Below are 22104 nucleotides of genomic sequence, written 5' to 3' on the forward strand. Positions count from 1 at the left end.
TAGCACGCTTATAATTGGAATGTTGATATATACCTATGAGAAGTATTATCGTAAAGCAGCGTTACATAAGAAAACCAAACCAAACGATTACTAATACTCCAACTAGAGGGTCTATGAGAACGGAATGTTCTACCAATATATGCACATATATGCTATTATGTATCTGTTTGTATGTATATGGTCTGGAAAACCTATTTCTATAACGAAGCATATAAACTTATAAAATATATTTATATTCTAGTATTAAGGAAAAGGTATCGACTTTCTCTTTCACCACTCTCTCTCTCTCTCTCTCTCTCTCTCTCTCTATCTATCTATCTATCTATCTATCTATCTCTTTCTCTCCTTCTCTCTCTCTCTCGTTCTCTTTCTCTTTGTTCCTTTATAGTCATTAAAAAGTAACGAAAGAAAGGAAAGAGAAAAGAAAAAGGATAAATCAAGCTTTCTTTTTCCTCTTCTTTTTCACGCTGAACCTCTAAAAATTTGTCCTATTAAATTTCTTCCGGTGTTATCGGTGACATAGCTACCTGTAAGAGTAAATAGTCATTTCTTTATTGAGAACTAATCAAAAATATTAATCAGGATAAAATATTAAACTAGTCGGAAATACAATTTTTATTTTTTAGAACAAACTTGCCATACATCACTGACGAAAGAAAGATTTTGTTATGTGCCTTTGGTTAAGAAAGCTATTAACGTCGGTGAAATGGGGAAAACATACTTTGCTTTATATGTTAGAAGATGACCGGTAGAGATTTGGTTGGGATTTTCAGATCAGTGGATGCTCAAGTGAAGCCTGTAGTATTTCTTAAACGAAGAACGTGACAAACACTTCACTGTATATTGCAATTAGTGCAAGTCAAGTTTGCCTTTGTCCTTAATGGCTTACAGCATGTAGTCATTAATTTTCAAGATGGCTACCTTTAAAAGTATTTACACGATTGACAAGAAGATGAAGTAAAGCGGTTGCAATAACCTTAAAGTCTTTATCATCCTATCAGAATTTGAAAGTAGCGATTTGCAGGTTAGCAACTTCTATCCTAATTAAACCGTTTGTAACATTTGGGGTCATCATCATCATCATCATCATTCTTAATACATCAGATTATCTCATAAGTTCTGTCCGGATCTTAATTCTCTAAAACTTAATAGCAAATGAGGATGTCTACCATAACTAAATATTTGTTAATATATCATATATACTGTACATACCTGGCGTCGCTCAGTATGTGTTTATTTTCAATTTTCTTTTCAATTAAAGGAAAGTAACTCTGTATGTACGAATACAGTGTCACATTTTTTATTTTAAGATGGCTGTCATTTGAAAAGAATTCGGATCCAAATAGACTAATTTCCGAAAGGAATTAAATTACAATTTCTGCCAGGATCCACCAACATAACAATCATACCAAAATCAGCTCTTGATTTTAAAGGAAGAAAACTATCGATTACAAAAATCGAGAAAGAAACTGGCTTAGATACATTAGAATTTATTGAAAATTTGAAGCTTAATCGATAATCTTTAGAAGATTTATTTTTAAATAATTGAATATGATAAAAATGTAGATGACATATCATATACGTCTACCAAAAATACTTTTTATTTCCTCCAAATATTAGAAACATAATTATTATACACTAGCAGGACCCTTGTACCGGAAATGCCCAATGGAAGTATAACTCAAAGCCAGAACAGATTCGGTATAAGATACCCTTCCCTGAAAACAAATTAACCTATCATTATCTAGTGCATTATCATATGTGAGTCACGTAAATTATAAACAGCTAAAAATTATTAATGCAGAGATGATGGCGGTTGCTACTGGTAACCACTGTCAGCTCTGAAAAATTGTGGGCTCTGGCAGCAGTGGCTAAAATGAAATCATCTGGCATTTATTGTCGCGTATTGTTTGGCAGTGGTATCCTCTGACTGTCATTTGATGGTTACTAGTGTTGTTTTAAGGCGGTTACTTGCCTTTACAAATGTTACTGTCAGTTCATGACGATCACTTTCGGTTACTGACGACCATGACCAATATCAGCCAAAATTTGACTACTCTAAAATTAAATTGTGTGTCAGTGGATGCCAGTAGCGAGCACTGTTGGTCACTGGTGTGTAATGGTGTTTTGGGGCATTTTGAAGTGTTTGGTGGGCACGGGCTGCCTCTTTAACAATCGGTCATTGTCAGTCATGACCATTGTCGGCGTTCGTTAGACTACTCTGAAATAAAATCGTCTGTTTTCAATTGTTGAGCACTGTCATCCAGTGGCGGTTATAACTGTTACTGGCAGTAAGTAAGGGATAGTGCTCTTTTAAGGTGATTCCTATCACCTGACGGCACTGATGGTCACTGACACCGTATTCTTCATTCTATTCAATACTGATTTGCTGCGTTGATGTAGATATTATATTATAATCTGCTTTTGTAATTATGCAGAATACGGACCGGGCTATACTTTATATATAATGGTCAAGGTAAAATTAACTGTACACGGTTTTTATTATTTGTTCAATTTTTAGGTTCCTCTCATGTGAAGACTACGTTCATAAATAATAATGTTATTTTTTTTCAGCATGGTCCATTTTTGCATAAGTACCCATTTGTTAACTGATAAAAGTATGAATGCAAGCCATCATTTTAACTGATTCGAATCTGCATAAAGTTAAACCGAAAGCACAAGTAGACGCTGATAGACTCATTCTTGTCCCAGTTCATAAAAGTTCCGACATGTTTCTTTTCAGTATTGACTTTAAATCTATTGTTTACGTTTATTTACGCATATGGATGTATTTTTATTACAAATAAATACCTTTAAATTCGTTTTTGCAGCTAAGATAATAAATTTATTGGGGGGGTTCAGTTAAATATGTTTATTTGCGCAGAAATTGTTAAACTATATATTTTCTTTAGAGAAATTAGTCTATATATATTTATTTATATTTGTCTGTTCAAAATCGTTTTAATACGCCTGATTACGTCCCTTTAATGAATGTAAAAACCTGCGAAATCTGATGTGAAAATCTTGCCCATATTACGTGTAAAGTAATCATGAAAATCCATTGACGTAATCTGCTTTGATCTGTTTTTAAATGTTTTAATGTAATATTTTGAGAAAGCTTGGATTTTGAAGCATTTAAACTGTCGAGTCGAAAATTATACTTCTGAAAACTTCTTGATTTAAACTATTTTGTATCCATTAAACATCACGTATGAAATCGTTGAAGAAGATCAAGAAGAGGCGGCCAGAAAAAAGACGAAAGCAATTTGAAACCTGGCTTTATTTTTTTCATGTTTTATATGTGAGCCAAAGGTGTTTACATCATATGCAAGCGTAAAACTGGCTGCTGGCCAGTTAAAATAATCTTTATGTACTTACCGGCGTTAAAGAATTATTAAATCTAGCCAGTGTCAAATGTTATGTATTCACTGAAAACGAACAATTCTATAGTGGCTTTTATTAAAGAAACTAATAGATTTGTTTGTATCGTTGGCGGTAAGCAGTTTGGAAATCCATGTCATATTGAACAGAATCATTTTAAAATTGTTCGAAAAAGCAATCTGTTAATCCTTGAAACGACTCTCAGCAGCCAATCAAATTACCTGCAGGTAAAAATCCGAGAGCGTTCATTATTTCCATATTGAATGAGTATTGGATGACTGTTAATTAATCGTAATGATAAAATGAAATAATCACGAACGCGTTCAATAATTGAACCCTTTGAAAAATTTAGCAATGATGTAAACTGGGATAGAAGGAGAATATAAGAATGAGTAGGGAAATATTGTGCTATTACTTTAAACTATGGCTTGTTTGGAAGAGTGTCTCTCGGAGTTATTGCAAGAATTTAGTATATTGGATGACATCGATAGGTAATGCTCGGAAAACATGCATTAGGTGTAGGCAGGTAGCATGGCTATTTTGGATTAATGTGTAGCACCAGTGTTTTTTTTCTGTATGAGAATAATCGTATCTATTTTATTATATATAGATATATTATTTGGATTCTTATAATTACTGTTCTCATCTTGAGTAGCTTTCGACCTCCTTCAGGTGTATCTTGTCGAATTCGGGAATCATTTTGTCGAATTCGGGAATCTTTCTGGCGAACTCAGGAATGTGCATCAAATTTTGTATCAGTTATTATTATTTTATTTAATCTACGTGTTAACATGCTTTCGTTCTGTCAGCCATAACAGTCCTAAATAATTCACGATTGTATTTTAGTGTCGCCCGCACTGGGGATTGAAACTTCAATCTCCAGAAGAAATTCCATGAAGATTCCCGAGTTTGGCAGAAAGATTCCAGAGTTTGACAGAAAGATCTCAGAGTCCGACAAGATACACCTGAAAAAAAAAGTCGGAAGTTACATCGACCAAAACATTGTAAAAGCAACGCTCAAGTAGTTTGAAGAATCCAAATAATGCGAATAATTAATCCTAATCTCAAAAGTTCAGAACAATAATTTATAGTTTGCTATTTTTATATGTATGGGAGGATAGAAAATCAAGCAGAATTATGACGGAATTGTTTTATTATTTCATTTGTATTTAAATCATTTTGAATAGATTTCTTTTTCTTCTTTTTTTTCAGATTAAATTAAAGCCATTTTGCGCATCCATAAAGAAAAGGAATATTCCTTCTTTCGTTCCTCTCAGCAGATATCAGAACATGATTTTAACGCTGGGTCTGCTGATGTCAACCTTGCACGTGTGCCTATGCATTGATTTTACTTATTACGTAGAAGAGGGAAAAAGCCCAGGAACCTACGTCGGAGATATAGCAGCAGATACTCACTTAATGGACAGTATTTCACCCCAAGACCAAAATTTAATACGATTCAGCCAAATACAAGAGGACGTGATTAGTACTGCCCAATTGTTCCAAGTGTCAAAAAAGACGGGGAAACTTTATACGGCCCAGACGCTGGACGCCGAGTCGGTGTGCAGACGCAATACGGAATGCTTTAAAACAGTCGACGTTGCCGTACGAAAGAGGGAGTCCTTCATTAAGATCTTAGAAATTAAAGTTGTGGTCAAGGATATCAATGACCATAAACCCGAATTCCCCAGTTCCCAGGTGAGGATAGAGTTTTCCGAAGACGACCGGAAAGGCGCCAGGAGGTCCATCCCAAACGCAATAGACAGGGATGTCGGCGACGTTAATTCACAAGTCAATTACCAACTCAAAAAGGACGTGTATGATCCTTTTACGCTGTCTGTTTTAAAAAGCGTGGCTGGGTCTTCAAAACTGAGCATAGTTTTGGAGGATGTGCTTGACAGGGAAGTGAAAGATTCTTACGTTGTGCAAGTGGTCGCGGAAGATGGTGGATACCCACCTAAACAGAGCGTTTTGGATGTTTATATTTCTATCACGGATGTTAATGACAATGTGCCAAATTTTTTACAAAACGTCTACAACATTACAGTCAACAATGAACATGACGTGGTGGCGCCAATAGCGATTTTGTCTGCGACAGACCTAGACAAGGACCAGAACGGTGAGATTTACTACCATTTCAGCTCCCAGACATCGGATGTGGCCAAGTCGCTTTTCAATCTAAACGAGAAGACGGGCGAGATTTTCCTTTACAAGTCTTTCATGGTTGGTCAACCATTGACGTATTACTTGTACGTCGAAGCCACTGATCACGGAAATCCGCCCTTGAGCTCCGCGGTGAAAGTCATTGTTAATGTGATCAATCAACAGAACAACGCTCCAGTCATCGACGTAAACTTTGTCTCGGATTCAACCGGCAACGTTGCCACCATTTCAGAAGATATAGAGGTCGGTAGTTTCATCGCTTATGTCAAGGTGACAGATCTTGACGTCGGGCAAAACGGGGAGGTGCACTGCGAGCTCTATCATGATAAGTTCCAGCTTCAGAGTTTGGGAACAAAGAAGTACAAAGTGATCGTTAAAACCTCGTTGGACCGAGAGATAAAGAACCATCACGATGTCACAATCGCTTGCCAAGATAAAGGATCGCCACCATTGCACAGCGAAACTAACTTTTCCGTCCAAGTGATGGATGTTAACGATGAAAGGCCGGAATTTTCCAAGAGGACATTTAAGTTTTTGATTCATGAGAATCAAAAGTCTAAATACGAGGTCGGCTATATCAATGCCACGGATCTTGATCTCGGTCTTAGTGGTCAGTTGTCTTATTCTTTAGTAACCGACAAGAAACACTTCCTTCCTTTCCATATAACAGACAACGGGTTGATTCTTACGCTTGTATCGCTTGACCACGAGTTTCAGGACGTGTACAAGTTCAAGGTTTTTGTTAAAGACAAAGGGGTGCCGTCTCGGAATAACACAGCGAACGTGATTGTCGAAGTGAAAGACGAGAATGACAACGCTCCGTATTTCACGTTCCCCAGCATAAACCCGTACACTTTGAAGCTGCTCAACTATCTGCACGATTCCAGGAACATCACCACTCTAAGAGCTTCCGACAGAGACAGTCGTGAAAACGCTTTCCTCAAGTATGAAATTCTCCACGGCAACGAGAAAAAGTTGTTCACGCTCAACCGCTACACGGGCTTGTTATCGTTCAGCCGTGACGTCACGTTGAAAGACGCTGGGGTCTACAATCTCGAGTTCATCGTTAAAGACAACGGCACTCCTATGCTTAACCGAACAACAAACCTCTCGCTCGTTCTAACCGTGAGCAACAAGACCTATGAAATGCTGAACGGCAGTGATCAGCAGGACGAGGACAAAGTCCATATGTTTTTGATGATTGTGATCGTCCTTGTGTCGATGACCGTGTCCGTGCCCATCACGGCCGTCATGGCGATCTGTTTTGTCCGGTGTCGAAACAAAAAGGCGCAGGCGGCCAATGCCTGCAAGAAACACGTTAGCGAACAAAGACATTTGATGTGCACATCGCATTTGGACTCGTCGTGGGCTGATGTACCAGTTGATCGGATGACGGATTCGGACATTGGCCGAACGTCACATCAGACTAAATCAAGGCGAGGGATTTACCCTGGTGATCAGCTGGACAGAAGTCAAAAGGGCTCTACCTCAGGAACGCGTTCATCGAAAGATAAAGATGTCATATATCAGGTTAGTACCAAAAAAACGGTTTTCTGTTTTTCTTTTTGTTATTGTCTCGTGACACTATTGGCCATTTCTTTATTCTTTCTCTGCTTTATTGGTTCAGCTGCGTTTTTTTTTTGTTTTTTTTGTTTTTTTGTTTTGTTTTGTTTTTTGTTTTTGCTTTTTCTAAACAGGAAAAATAGAAATTCTACCAACATCGCCTCCGTTTTTCTCTGCTAACAACTGCTACTTCACTACCAACCTTCTTTATCTTTGCTTTGTCTAAAATGTCCTCATAGACGTGACAGTCTTGTTTTCTTTGAAACTAAAAATGCTTATGCGTTCAGATTTTTTTTTAGATGAGATTTTTTTTTCCGGGGCAGAAAAAATCGCCTCCGCTTTTTCTCTGCTAAAAACTACTACTTTCTACCCATCTCCTTTATCTCTGTCTTGTCGCAAAATGTTCTTGACAATATCATAGTTTCTTTTTGCTTGTCTTTTTTGAAAAAGTAGTCACACCTTATCAAGGCCCTGAGGCCACTCGAGGATAAGAGTAAAAATGATCGTACAGTAGTCAATGAGCCTCCCCAAGACGATGTGACAGTCTTCTGTTTTCTTTGAAACTAAAACCTTTTATGTCTTCGATTTTTTTAGATGAGGAATTGATAATTTGTATCACCTGGATTATTCGGACTATTGATCATTATTTTTAACAATTGATAGTTATTTTTAACAACTGATCGTTATTTTTAATAATTGATCGTTATTTTTAACAATTGATCGTCATTTTTAACAATTAGTCGTTATTTTTAACAATTGATCGTCATTTAAACAATTGATTGTTATTTTTAACAACGGATCGTTATGTTAAAAATTGAAGGTCAGTTTTAACAAATGATCATTATTTTTAACAATTGATCGTCATTTTTAACAATTGATCGTTATTTTGAACAATTGATCGTTATTTTTATCAACTGGTCGTTATTTTTAATAATTGATCCTTATTTTTAACAACTGATCATTATTTTGAACAATTAGTCGCTATTTTTAACAACCGATCCTTTTTTTAACAACTGATCGTTATTTTTAATAATTGATCGTTATTTTTTAAAAATTGATCGTTATTTTTATCGCTATTTTTAACAATTGACCCTCATTTTTAATAATTGATCTTCATTGTTAACAATTGATCGTTATTTTTAACAATTCATCGTTATTTTTAACAATTATTATCATTTTTAACAATTGATCGACATTTTTAACAATTGATCGTTATTTTTAACAAATGATCGTTATTTTTAACAATTGATCGTCATTTTTACAATTGGTCGTTATTTTTAACAATTGGTCGTTATTTTTAACAACTGATCGTTGTTTTTAACAATTGATCGTCGTTTTTACAGTTGATCGTCATTTTTAACAACTGATCGTTATTGTTTACAATCGATCGTTATTTTTAACAATTGATCGTTATTTTTAACAACTCATCGTTATTTTTAACAATTGATCGTTATTTTTAACAACTGATTGTTTATTTTAACAATTTATCGTTATTTTTAACAACTGATCGTTTATTTTAACAATTGATCGTTATTTTTAACAATTATTATCATTTTTTACAATTGACTCTTATTTTTAACAATTGATCGTTATTTTTAACAATTGATCGTTATTTTTAACAATTGATCGTTAACTTTTTACAGTGCTTCAGCTACTATAACCTCTGACCTTGTTCGGGTGTATCTTTTTAAACTCGGAAATCTTAATGTCAAACTCAGGAAGCTATACTGAATTCTAAATTGAATACTTTATTTAATTAATGAAGGTATATTGTTCTTGTCCGGGCGGCCATGACCAGGTAGAAAAGTGTCCTTGCGTTTTGCATAAAGATTCCCTAGTTCGAAAATATGCAACTGAATGAGATCGGAAGTCAGATATATAAATAACAACAGAGTTGAAGATAGTAGTCCGAAAATCTAAATAATCTAAATGAAATTTTTTTATTGTGCTATAAGTGTGACTGAGTAATACCTTGGACCTTACTCCAAACAACTAGAAACCAATATAGAGTGGATGGAATTAAAAGCTAATCAGAATCAAATTTTAAAGGCTTTCAAATTTCAACTCTGTAGACCAACTATTCAGAGAGGAGTTTGGTAGAGACTTTGCACACACACGCACATTGAGGTCACTTTATATATATATATATATATATATATATATATATATATATATATATAAGTCTCTCTGTGTGCTAGAACGTTTTTATCTTAAATTCTACACAATTTTGCACAATGTAAAAACGATGCATAAATAGATTAGAATAGTGAAATGAAATCAATCGTCTAATAAGAATGGATAAGTAACGCTCGTTTTTCAAAGAGATATGCATATTAATTTATCTTCGTGTAGTCGCTCACATATCCATGACTGAGTATATTAAAAAGTTCATTTTAATGATTTTAAAATAAGAAAAGTAGGCTTTTAATATCAATGTCAGAGCGAGAAAAAAAATTAAATGTTATAGATATATAGATTAAAGAAAATGTTTTTATCCTCCTTAATGGAGAGGTTGATACGTCTGTTATTTGAGTTCTCTGCATCATTAATGATAGGGGTTTCATCATTATTAATTTTCTCCTGAGAATTAATTATATGGATTGAAATACATTAACAGCGCATCTTTTTATTTAAATTGTTTTTATTATTTTAATACTTAAGAATGGGAATTTTTAAGAACTCGGGAGTTGAAGCACGTGACCTGTTGCCAAAGGGGTCTTTATTCTAACTGCTTGAGACTGAGTTCCAATTTCAACTGCATTAAAACAAATCTTTTTTCATGACGACGAAAACGAAAGGGAAACAAAGGTGACGAAGAAGAAAGGGGGGAGAAAAAGAGATAGATATAGAGGGACATGAATACATATATTATTAAATTTCAACAAATTGTTCTGAATTTTAACCTTTAGAGCAGCCGGTGTCAGTCAACATTGATCTGACGTTTTTAACTCGGCAGTCTTATCTATTTTGTCAACAATGTGTCAGCTTAATTCCAGAGAAAGATTGTTATATTTGATATGTTTTCCATAACACCTTTTTCAATTATACTTGTCGCCCTTCGAGAACAAAGAAGCTTAGATAAAAGGCTTTTTCAATGTGGGAAGCTCAAGTTACCTCAAGAGCGCCTTTATTATTGTGTCACATTATAAATTTCAAATTTGTGCTTACCGCATTAGATTTTACTTTAAATTTGTGTTAAAATTTAATTATAGTGTTCATCGTAAACATTTTTTTTTATTATACATAAATTATAAAACATAAACAATGATACCACATTTATCTTGAATTGAAAGCCATGTTTAATTTCAGAAGAGTTTCCGGTGGGTAGCTATTCTGTACAAGTCCTGCAGATGAAGAGTTTTCGGTGGGTAGTTTCGGACTTTAAAATTTTGCAGACAAAGAGAAAAAGATCTTTTTTATATGGACATGGAAAAATTATGTGCGGGAATGCTAAAAGATTCAATATTTTTATGGGGCAACTCTGGTTTCTGATTGGTTGCTAGAAGAACGTGACTGCATTTAATTGGTCACTTCCTATCGTTAGTGTCTATAAGTAGAACCTTACATTTTTTTTAATCATATCCTTATCATATATAAAAAAAATAGTGCAAAGTTTTTTGTAATTTTGCTCAATTAGCTACTGAATTATAATCATTGAAAGTTTCTTAAACATAAGAAAATTTACGAATATCGCAGAAATTATTGGCATCATTGTGAAGTCAAGAAATGTGCTTCTAACTTTTTGGAGAGAACTCAATTGTTTTGTTTAAATGCAAAAAAAAAGGGGGAATTATCTCCCCTGAATATCATGACAATGTCGATGATATTCCACATATGGCTAAAAGTTAAATTTAGTTTATAAAAACAAAACAACTGGATGAATTTCCATAAATTTTTGTGACTGGTATTTCCTTCCAAAGTAAATGCACCATATAGATTTGTTGCTTTTTATTTCTTGTTAGCCATATTTAATCTAGGTAGAATCATAGAGAAGTGCCATTTTTTCTTTTTTTTTTGGGGGGGGGGTATCGTTATTATGAAACCAATGTAACCATTACCTTAACATTCACTATTTATTCAACATGAGAATAACATTGGCACTAACGTCTTCAGAAAATGTAATATAATATGAGATTCATGGATGGGAGCAGACGTTTTGTGGATTTCTCAACTTTTCCAGAATGTGTTTACTAAATTTAATTATCTATTTATTATATATTATTTAATTATTAATTTGTGTTTAAGCGTTTGCCTCGATTGAATGAAATGAAGAAAATCATCATCATTATCATAACCTTTATCAGCATCAACATCACCATCATTATTATCATCATAATCGTCGTCGTCATCATCATTATCATCACCATCATCATCATCATCACCACAATCAAGATCATAATCATCATCATTATCACTGCCACTACCATCAACTTTATAATCATCATCAACATAATCCCCACCTTCATCACCACCACCACCACCACCATCATCATCATCATCATCATCATCATCCTCACCACCACCATTACCATTATAATCATCATCCTCCTCACCACCACCATCAGCATTATAATCATCATCAACATTATCATCACCACCACCATCATCATCATCATTATCACCACCAACATCCTCATCATCATCATAAAGATGGCATTCGTAGGACGTCTTTATGAAATTGACTTCTAAAATAATCTATCTCTGGACAGGTCTTTATATCTCCCTATTTCTCTCAAGTCTATTCTTATAACTTCCTCCTATATTTTCCTTGCATTTTCCCTTTTAAATGGAACCTGCTATTTTAACAATTCTTCATCAACTAAGCCAAGAACTGTAATCCATTCTTTCAACGTGACCAAACCATCAAAGTCTCTTGTTCTGTATCTTATCCAGTTAAAATTAATACTATTTCCAGCCCTCAAATAGTTATGAATTTTTTCTTTTCACTCATTTGTCTCCATAACAATACTTTTAAAAATTACATTGGAGTATGAATCCTTTCGATTATGAAAGAATCAAAAGGGGTTCCAAACAAAGTGAGAAAAGTAAGTTAAAAATTGCCCCAAACTTTAAAATCTCTCCCAGATAACGCTGGAGCCATTGCTAGTATCTGACGTGCAAGTGGCGATGCTGAAATCGATAATGACAAACGCTGACGATCTTGATGTAGCAAGTTCGAATTCAGTCAATTTTATAGTATCAGTTTCATTTATGAATGTTCGCAACCTTCCCGTGGTCTCTCCTGTGAGTAATTAATTCTAGAAATAATCAAGAAAACGAATGTCAACAACAAATTGAAGCTGCTTTAAAATTAAGGTGCACCATCTTCATTCATACGCATTTACTTTTACTATGTATGTATGTGTGTATGTGTGTGTATGAGAGCATCTTTCGATTTATGTGCAAATGTACATCTAATTTGACTTTAGTCTCCTTGACCGAAATCAACCTCATGACAGAATCACGTTTCCCATATTTCTTCCTGTCCAAAATTCCTGTCAGAATGAATCATAACCAACTATGACAGTCTTTTAGAGGATCAAAGACTCCAGTCAATAATCTTAGACTTTTTAGCAAACTTCTCCACCTTGCCATAAGGGTTTTTAACTCGTGGTATTTTGTGATTGGCAAAAAAAAATAAATAAATAACTGGTCATTTAAAGAGAAAAATGAGAAAGAAGAGGGAAGGAGAAATAAATAGAGGGAGAATTGAGTGAAGAAGAAGAAGAAGAAGAAGAAGAAGAAGAAGAGGAAGAAGAAGAAGAAGAAGAAGAAGAAGAAGAAGAAGAAGAAGAAGCAGCTCTTTTTTTTTTGCACTTTTCGTGCTTTTGATGTTGTCACCGGGAATAGCAAGGTGGGAGTGATAGAGGTGAGTGACTACTGATCCTCCGAGTGATGTTCGGACAGTAAGAAGGGGCGTTGGCCAGTGTCCAGCAACACCAAATGCTCAACTCGAGCAATGCAAACCGGCTTTGAGTTTCAATTGGATCCCTGAAGTTCACCAAGCCAACTGCCAAGACGGACCGATTCATCTCTCCTTCAGAAGAAGAGCCGAAACCTTATTTGCCATTTCTATCCACTTCACATATCTGTCGCCGTGCGACATTGGTCAGTCTTCCTGACTGTCGTGATTTTTTGGCAAACCTGCACATTTTTAAAGGAGAAAAAAAAAAATAAATTTAACAGAAAAAAAATACAAGCCATTCCTCAATCTGAAGACATAAAGCTGATGGTTAAGTAGTGGCATTATTATTATCATCAGCAGCAGTATTTATGAGAATTTATCAATAATTGTCAAGCGGAATTTTCCCTCTATTTTAACTGCTATTATTTTAGAAAATTCACATCGCCTTCAATTGAAGGTCCCAGTTGCACTGGGACATGGCTATGGTCTGAATTTAAGTAAAAAGGGCAACAGAAAAAGTAGCAACAGTAAAAAAATGACAACATTAAAAATGGCAAAGGTAAAAATGGCAATGGTAAAAATGGCAATTATGAAAATAGCAAAAACAGATAAATAGGAAAAATGGCAAAACGGAAAAATATGGATGAAAATCTCACAATAAGTTTATTAAAATCTTGAATACAATACATAAAGAAAAAACATGAGAAGTTTGTCAAATTAAAAAGAATATTCAGCTAAAGACTATATCTCCTATATAATAAAATGATTGCAGAAATTACCCTCTGGACTAACGTACCGTAGGATGCCACATACAAATTTAATATGTCTAGACTATTAGCCACTATCTTATGTAACTTTAGAACACTATTTTAGATACATTTAGTCGTTATAATAAAATGCTGCATTGAATCCTAGGAGCAACACCATCACAATCGCAACATCCTTAGAGGCAGGAGTTCCTATTTTTCCCTCTAGATATTTAGTCCTTCTATCACCACCAGTCAACACCGGGAAGAAATCAACACTTTCTACAGATAATGTGGTTACACGCATCGTAACTGGATCATAAACATATACACATAAGATAAGCTTTTCCTTTTCAGATTGTTAAATGATAACATCTCCCTAACCAAAATCCGTCCATTCTGATTAGCTGAGCGCTGAAAAATGATCAAATTTACTAAATAAATGATCACTTACTAACATTAAAACATGGTCACTAACAGACATGCTTTAACGGTGTTTTATTTTTCATTAAGTACATAATTATTTATATTATACATTCGATTTATCGTACATGTTAATAATCAAAGCTTTTCTTATGCACTTACATTAGCGTGCTGCTTTTTTCAAATTGTATTTACAAGTTATTACAGTCATGTTTTTTGTTTGTATACGTGTGTGTGCGCATGCGTGCGTGCGTGCGCTAGGTTACAATTCATCTTATTTTACATTAAATACATCTTTGATGTTACGTTTCTGAATTTTTCAGATGAGGATTGGTTATATGTATTATTATTCATCGGACTACTGTTCTCATCTTGAGTGTGATTTTCACAAAGTTTAGGCCTAAGTAATTCGTAAATGTATATTTCGGTCCCCCACACTGAGGATTTAACCTTCAACCTTCAGGAGAATATCACTTTTACAATTGATTTTCCCGGTACTCTAACCACTGTGCCACGGGTCATTGTGGTACAGTTCGGTACAGTTTCTAAAGGTCAAATCGTTGAACTTTGACCCCTTGCAAACGTTGTGAAAATCACACTCAAGATGAGAAAAGTAGTCCGATACATACATCTTTGATGTTATTAATAAATATTTTGCTTATACACTTATATTACCGTGCTATTTTTAGAATCGTATTTAAAAGTTATTACAGTCGTGTGTGTGTGTGTGTGTGTGTGTGTGTGTGTGTGTGTGTGTGTGTGTGTGTGTGTGTGTGTGTGTGTGTGTGTGTGTGATTGTAAATTATTAATAAAACATTTAGTATTGTTGATCTGCATAGAATCGTTTACATCCAATTATTTCTGCATATTTATGTCTTAGCACCTCACAAACGCACATCATGATAGCTACGATTACCCTTGATCCTCATCTTATAATGCTGAGTGGGTTACGGTAACGGACACAGCAAGTAGCATTTTTAAGTCTTTGATAGGCATTCAATTCTTGTTCTAATACTCGCGTTAACTAGACTGAACCACAGCAAAATACCCAATTCTCTAAAAAAAAAAAGATTAAATACCAATTCTCTAAAAAAAAAAAAGATTAAATACCAATTCTCTAAAAAAAAAAAAAAAAAAGATTCTACGTTGTAATAAAAATCATTCATTGAAACACGATACATAAACCGGTGATAACTAGATGTAATTACTAAGCCCTGTGTATCGCTTTATTGCAGGTCAATATTTTTTAATTTTGAAATTGCTATAAAACGCACAGAAGTGAAAAAAGCATAACAATGTGCCTTAGTTCCCTGATTTTTGTGGAATTTGAACAAATATTTTGAAAGTAAGTTTAATATTGAGACGATTAATTGGTATTGGAATCGGGTATCAAAAAAGTCGGAACATTTTGGAGTATTAGAATCGGTATTGAAATCGGAAAAATTTGTACCTATTTTTCGATGCCAAAAATGATTCTTTAATAATTTTTTTTTTTAATTTAATTTTGTTTAAACCAAAATCTTCCACTGCTGGTAGTAATACTACAATAATGAATATTTATTCATTTTAAACTAAAACTAAAATCAAAATATATACATCTCATCCCCACACAAGTGTATCTTTATGTTTAAGAAAATATATATATACATTTAACATCCGTGTTTTTATGGTGGCCGTGAAAAAATAACAAATTTATAGTTAAATATTTAAAGATTTCTAAAGAATCGGAATCAGTAATTGTATCGGAATCGGGAAAAATATTGGAATCGATCCATCACTAGTTTATATTTGGATGAAACTACCATGTTTCTACTTTTCTCCGTTGAGTTTGGATTTCATTTTGAAATATCCTTTTAAAGTTGTGCCTATTTTGTGATACCAAAAACGATTGTTTTAATTATATATTTTTATTTGATTTTGTTTAAACAAAATCTTCCCCTGCCGTTAATAATAATCTATATATATCTATGAAAGTGAAATATCTGTCTGTGTGTGTGTCTGTGTGTGTACATTTCGTTACCCAACTACTCTCTTAGTTTTCAGTCTACAGACTCAAGATTTGACATGAGGGGTATTGAGATTTGGCAAAATCTTTTTAATCGGTTTTTGGCCAGAAATTTTGCTGTCAAGGGGTCAAAGTTCAACGATTTGACCTTTGAAAACTGTGCCAAACTCATCCGCCAATTTTGGACCTAAATACTAGAAATTGTAGATGTAGTTTACTTGGACATGGATCAAACTTTAATTTGATTTGATCCCAAAACATTAAATGTTAAGGGGTCAAAATTGGGGTCAAATTTTTAAAAAGTTGACCTCTGCGGTCTCTACCAAATTATTCAGCCAAGTTTTAGTCTAAACATTTGAAATTTTACATAAAGTGTATTCAGAGATAGAGAAAGCTTTTTAATCGGCCTTTGGCCGAGAATTTGGCTGCCAAGGGGTCAAAGTTCAAAAGATTTGACCTTTGCGGTCTCTAGCAAACTATTCAGCCAATTTTAGGTCTAAACACTTGAAATTTTACATAAAGGGTATTCAGACATGCAGCAAGCTTTTTAATCAGTTTTGGAGCGAAAAGTTGGCTGCCAAGAGGTCAAAGTTGAAAAAGTGAACCTTCGCAAACTCTACCAAACTCTTCCGACAATTTTGGGTCTAAACACTTGAAATTTGCGATGTAGGTTATCCGGAAATGAGTCAAACTTTTTAATAAATATATATATACATATGAACATAAAGTTCTGAAAGTGCATAGGGCCCGAGCAAAGCTGGGCTGAACTGCTAGTAAAATAAATTTATTGATTTTGAACTATCGGTAAAGCTAAAATGTACAGATCACCCCCCCCACACACACACAATTGTGTGTTTAGCGTTTGAGAAAATATATGCACATTTAACGTGTGTTTTTTAATGCGATCGTGAAAAAATAAAAACTTTATAGTAAAATATTCAGAAATTTCTAAAGAATCGGAATCGAAATCGGGAATTGTATCGGAATTGGGAAAAATATCGTAATCGTCTTATCACTAGTAATTACTAAAGGTCAATGTAATTGAGATACGAAGGTCAATATATATATATATATATATATATATATATATATATATATATATATATATATATATATATTATTGTTAAGAAACATGGATAACAAAATGGAATAGTTTTAAAAAAGTGTAACATCATTCTCTTAAAAACTTTCGCTTTCTCCCCCTCTATCTTTCTCTCATTCTCTCGCTCGCTCTCTCGCTCTCTCTCTCTCTCTCTCTCTCTCTCGCTCTCTCGCTCTCTCGCTCTCTCTCTCTTTCTCCCTCTCTTTGTTGCATCTTTCGTTCTCTTCCTCTCGCTCCCTTTCTCTTTCTCTCTCTCTTTCTCTATCTTCCTCTCATTTACTATCTCCGTTGCACTCTCTCTATCACTCTCTCTTTCTTTCCTAACACATATTTAGTCACATGATTTTTTAACTATTTATGCATCCCCCTCACTCCTGTCTGCAATAGAAAGACAAAAAAAGAATCAAACAATCAAGAACAAAAAATAATCAGCAGTTGACTGGCTATTGGACCTAGTTTCGGTGTTGTTTGTAGAACCACTATCAATAAAACTGGAATAACATGGTTTTTTCTTAACAACCTCTACATTAATTTGGTCACTGTTTATAAAAAAGAATGAATATTGCATTATTTTTTTTTATATCAAAACCAGATTGGGGGTCATTCCTGAATCTGATGAAGTAAAGTTTATAAATGTATTCTGTGTAGCTTTTTTACTTTTATACGGACACGCAGACACTCACACACACATACACACATACAGACACACATGCAGAAATACTGTACGTAATGAATATTGAAAATAAAAGAGAACGTAGACATTGATATTGCAAAATTATTTTAAAGCTTTTAAATCAACACATGGCATGACTAAAAACACCCTACCTGAGAGCTTATCATTCAAACTCTTTGACTTGGCATTCACAGGAAACATGACTTGGAACAAATGCATTGAAGACATTGCCAAAGTTATTATAAAGAACGTGGGCTCCCTCTACTGTGCTAAAAAAATACTCATAACTGAGAGTAGCCACCATTCGCTTATGCATGGAGTATTGTTTCCAGGTCTGAGCTGGTACATCTACTATTATTTTCTTGGCCTTTTGGTGTCAAGATCAAAGTGTAGTATCTGTTCTCTGATACATACACAGCGATAGGCAGTCGTGTTCTGGCGACACATTCTCGTGCCCGGAGAGCTTGTTGGGTAGCGTTCTGTCCGCACCCCCACTTTGTCTGTCTTTCTCTGCTCTCCCCCCTCCCCCACGGGGGGGGATCCGAGCTGATAATTTACGACCTTCCCGCGAGGGAGGGTCGGAAACACTTTCTCTCTTCCCTCCACTAACCTCCCACTCCCTCTCTCAGTTCTATCTCCCCTCTTGCCGCCTTTGGCGCCACTTCTTTTTGGCGCCAAAGTCGGCTCCCAATTTGGACGCCGACTCCACGTCACTCATTTTGGTGAATTATACAGAAGAGAGAGAGCTTTTTTCAAAAATGGACACCCCCAGCCCGGGGACCACCAATACAGATACCCCCAGCCAGGAGGCTACCACAAGAAAAACTGCTCCCCAAGAGGACGGCTCCCCAACAGGGGAAGCAAAAAGCAACGGGGCATACCGCCCGGACACGAAACCGAAGGACGCCCCCCAGAAGGGAGAAAACTCACCAGCAGCTCCCCAAGAGGGCGACTCCCCACAAAGGGGAGAAAAAACAATGTTGGACAGGGCATCCCGCTCTGACAACAAAAATCAAGAGGCAGTAGCCCCAAAGGACGATAAGAGAGACAGTGCTCCCCAGGAGGGCTACTGCCCCAAAAGGGGAGCAAATCAAGAAAACGAGGGGGCATACAGCCTAAACCTCCCCAAAACAAAAGGGGCAAAAGCTCCCAAGGACAATGCTCCCCAGGAGGCCGACTCCCCAAAAAGGGAAGTATTTCCTGGAAGAAGTATAGAGCAGGGAGAGTCGGTCCCAAAGGAAAGCGGAAAGGGAAATGCCCCTCAAAATAGCAACCCTTCCGCCAAGGAACAGCAAAAACAGTCCAACCTCACCAAAGATCCAACACCAACAAGAGGGTTGGCATGGGGGAAGACTGTAGAGAAGCAACTGTCCCCTCAAGAGTATAAAGACTTGTACTTGACCAAGTACAGACAATACATAGAGGGGGCAGAAATTAAACCAGTGCCAGGCGCTTGGGAGGCAATCGAAGACAGAGTGCTCTCCCTCATCATCTCGGATATGCCGGAAAACCGCCTCCTAGGGATGAAAAAGGAAGACATGGCAGGGCTCCTACATAAGCTAAATATCCCGGTATTATACCTGTACCAGAGGAGCTACGCCATGTGGGACATCCTCCTACCCACCAAGGAAGATGCAGAGAGACTCTCCCTCCAAGAAATAAAGCATGGGAGAGTCAAACTAACACCTGAATACCAGGGCAAGAGAAGGACTCGGGTGCAGGTATTTAATGTGCCAACCCAAATACCTGCGGAAGTATTAGGATGCCTCTTCAGCCAGTACGGTGAGGTAGAACAGGTGACCCCAATACGGTCAAAAACTGGGACTCACCTGGGCTGCTACACAATAGCAATGAGGCTGAAGAGGAAAGGTTTTCAGGCAATACCACCGCTGCTGACATACAAAGACGCCAGCATAACGGTAGTGGTGGAGGGCCGTCGTCCACACTGTTGGTTCTGCCAAAAGCAGGGCCACATGGCTAGGAGTTGCCCCCAAAGGGTAACCCCTAATCCAATAACCCAAAAGGCGGTCACATCCACTGAGACAACGCCCGCACCAAAACAGGCGGCAACAACCCCTGCAACTGCAGCACCAACCCCAGCTCCAAGGAAAACTCAAACCACCCAGGAGGCCAAGGGGGAAGAATGGAGCACGGTAGTGAGACAAAAGCGGAAACACTTAATCCCTTCTGCCACCGTCCCACCACCAGCCCAAAAATCGAGGCAGGAGCCTCTGCAAATGCAGAAACAACAACAGCCACCGCAGCCAATGCCGCGGAAACAACTGCAGCAGCAACTACTGCAACAGCAAAATCAGCAAGTGCAGCAGAAGCAGCAGCAGCAACGACACCAGCGAGAGCAGCAACAACAAAAACAGCTGCAGCAGCAAATAGAGGAGCAGACACAACCAACGGTCCCCACACCAATCGAGACGGGGATCAAGCGGAGAAAAGACTGCTCCTCTGAGGATGAATCCGCAAGTGAGAGGGAGAGGAACTCAACCTCACCTCTCCCCGGTTCATTCGAAAGAATGAAAAAGAAAAACAAAAGAAGAAAAGAGGAAGAAAAGGTGGCCCCCACTCCCTGTGAACATACACCACCCCTAACAACAAAATCCACTTCCACCCCCAAACCACACACTGCAACAACACCAGACACCGCACCAACACCAGACACCGCACTAACACCAGACACCGCACCAACACGAGACACCACACCAACACCAGACACCGCACCAACACCAACACCAGACACCGCACCAACACCAAACACTGCACCAACACCAACACCAACACCAGGCACCACACAAACACCCGTCCCCACACCAAGGCAAACTGAGCCACTACCCCAAAAAGAAAATGAAAAGAATGAACCGAGGGAGAGGAGAGACTCCTCTGCCTCTTGCAGACCAAAGGTCCTTGCCCCTGAGGAACTATGTTATGTAGACCCTCTATCTGTGGCCACAGACATTTCCCATCGGCAGAGGAAAAACTTAAAACCTCTGCTCGATTACAAACAGATAGAGGGGAAAGATGTAAATATCCCCTCAAATTTCCCGGACGCCCCACTCCTAATAACCTTTGTCAGAACTCCAGAGGCCTGCAAGACCAACTTGTGGACAAGGCTGCAGGCCGCTGAAGGGGCGTTTCCGGGAATTGAACTGGTTAAAAAAAATGACCCTTCTCTTGATGAACTGTCAAAACAATGCAAGGGAAGGGTCCCAGTGTTGGTCCATCCGTCACTCTATAGGGCCCTTAAATTGACCTACCCTTTGGATGTCGGCGGCATTGTGAGAGAAGGTCAGGACATGAAAAACCTGACCACCTTGAGCATTGCACACAACGTCGGTGTCCTTTCCCCGGCTGACTTCGGAGCTGAGTGTAACACACCTTAAGGTAGGTACCATGGCTTTGAATTTGGCTAGTCTGAATGCGAGGGGCTTGAGATCATCGGGCCGGGCGGCTCGCCTCCGGCACGACCTCTTGTCCCTGGGAGTGGATGTCGCTGCGATTCAGGAGACGCATTTCGTTTCCTCTGTGGACTGTCAGGTGCTGGCCCGAGACTTTGAGGTTTTCTCAGCATATGGCAGCCCGCGGGGGAAGGGAGTTTCCGTGCTGGTTAAACGTACCCTGTCGGCGACGGTCGACGTTGTCCATAGAGATGCAGTGGGTAGGCTGGTTGTGGCCGATGTTGCCGTAAAAGATTCTGTGTTTCGGGTGATTGCGGTTCATGCGCCCAGCACCGCTCGTGAGAGGGTCTCTTTCTTCAGTCAGCTTGACGCGTTTGTAGATTGTCGGAAGCGGGTAGTGCTAATGGGGGATTGGAATTCCATCTTAGACCCCGACATAGATAAGGTAGGAGGCGGAGCTAGAGGATCGGAGAGGTGCGAGTCCAGCCTGGCTGATCTGATGGCTAGATGCGGTCTGGTCGACAGGTTTCGGGTCGAGCATCCAGGGCGGGAGATGTGGACGTGGACCAATAGTGTTTCCTCCTATCCAAATACTTATTTGGACAGGATGTTAGTTAGGAGAGGCGAAGTAGACTTCTTATCTTGTCCCACGTTCACTTGGCTAGGCCAGACGGACCATAAATTAGTTATGGCCCGGCTGAAGCTAGGAAATAGGCCTAAGTTAGCGGGGTACTGG

The 22104-nt window shown here is 37.4% G+C and overlaps 1 protein-coding gene across 7 annotated transcripts in view; it reads left to right on the forward strand.

Annotated features, from left to right (window-relative positions):
• Positions 1–22104, forward strand: part of LOC145242534 (protocadherin-17-like) — a 218990-nt gene that overhangs the window by 132371 nt on the left and 64515 nt on the right. For all 7 annotated transcript variants that reach the window (XM_080105617.1, XM_080105611.1, XM_080105613.1 and 4 more), the window contains exon 2: positions 4594–7074. In XM_080105617.1, coding sequence (XP_079961743.1) covers positions 4672–7074 — 2403 coding nt within the window. In that variant the 5' untranslated portion in view covers positions 4594–4671. The remainder of the gene's footprint in view (positions 1–4593; positions 7075–22104) is intronic.

The sequence above is a fragment of the Euprymna scolopes genome, chromosome 21 (genome assembly GCF_053919585.1).
Source record: "Euprymna scolopes isolate OS-2025 chromosome 21, ASM5391958v1, whole genome shotgun sequence".
NCBI lineage: Eukaryota > Metazoa > Mollusca > Cephalopoda > Sepiida > Sepiolidae > Euprymna > Euprymna scolopes.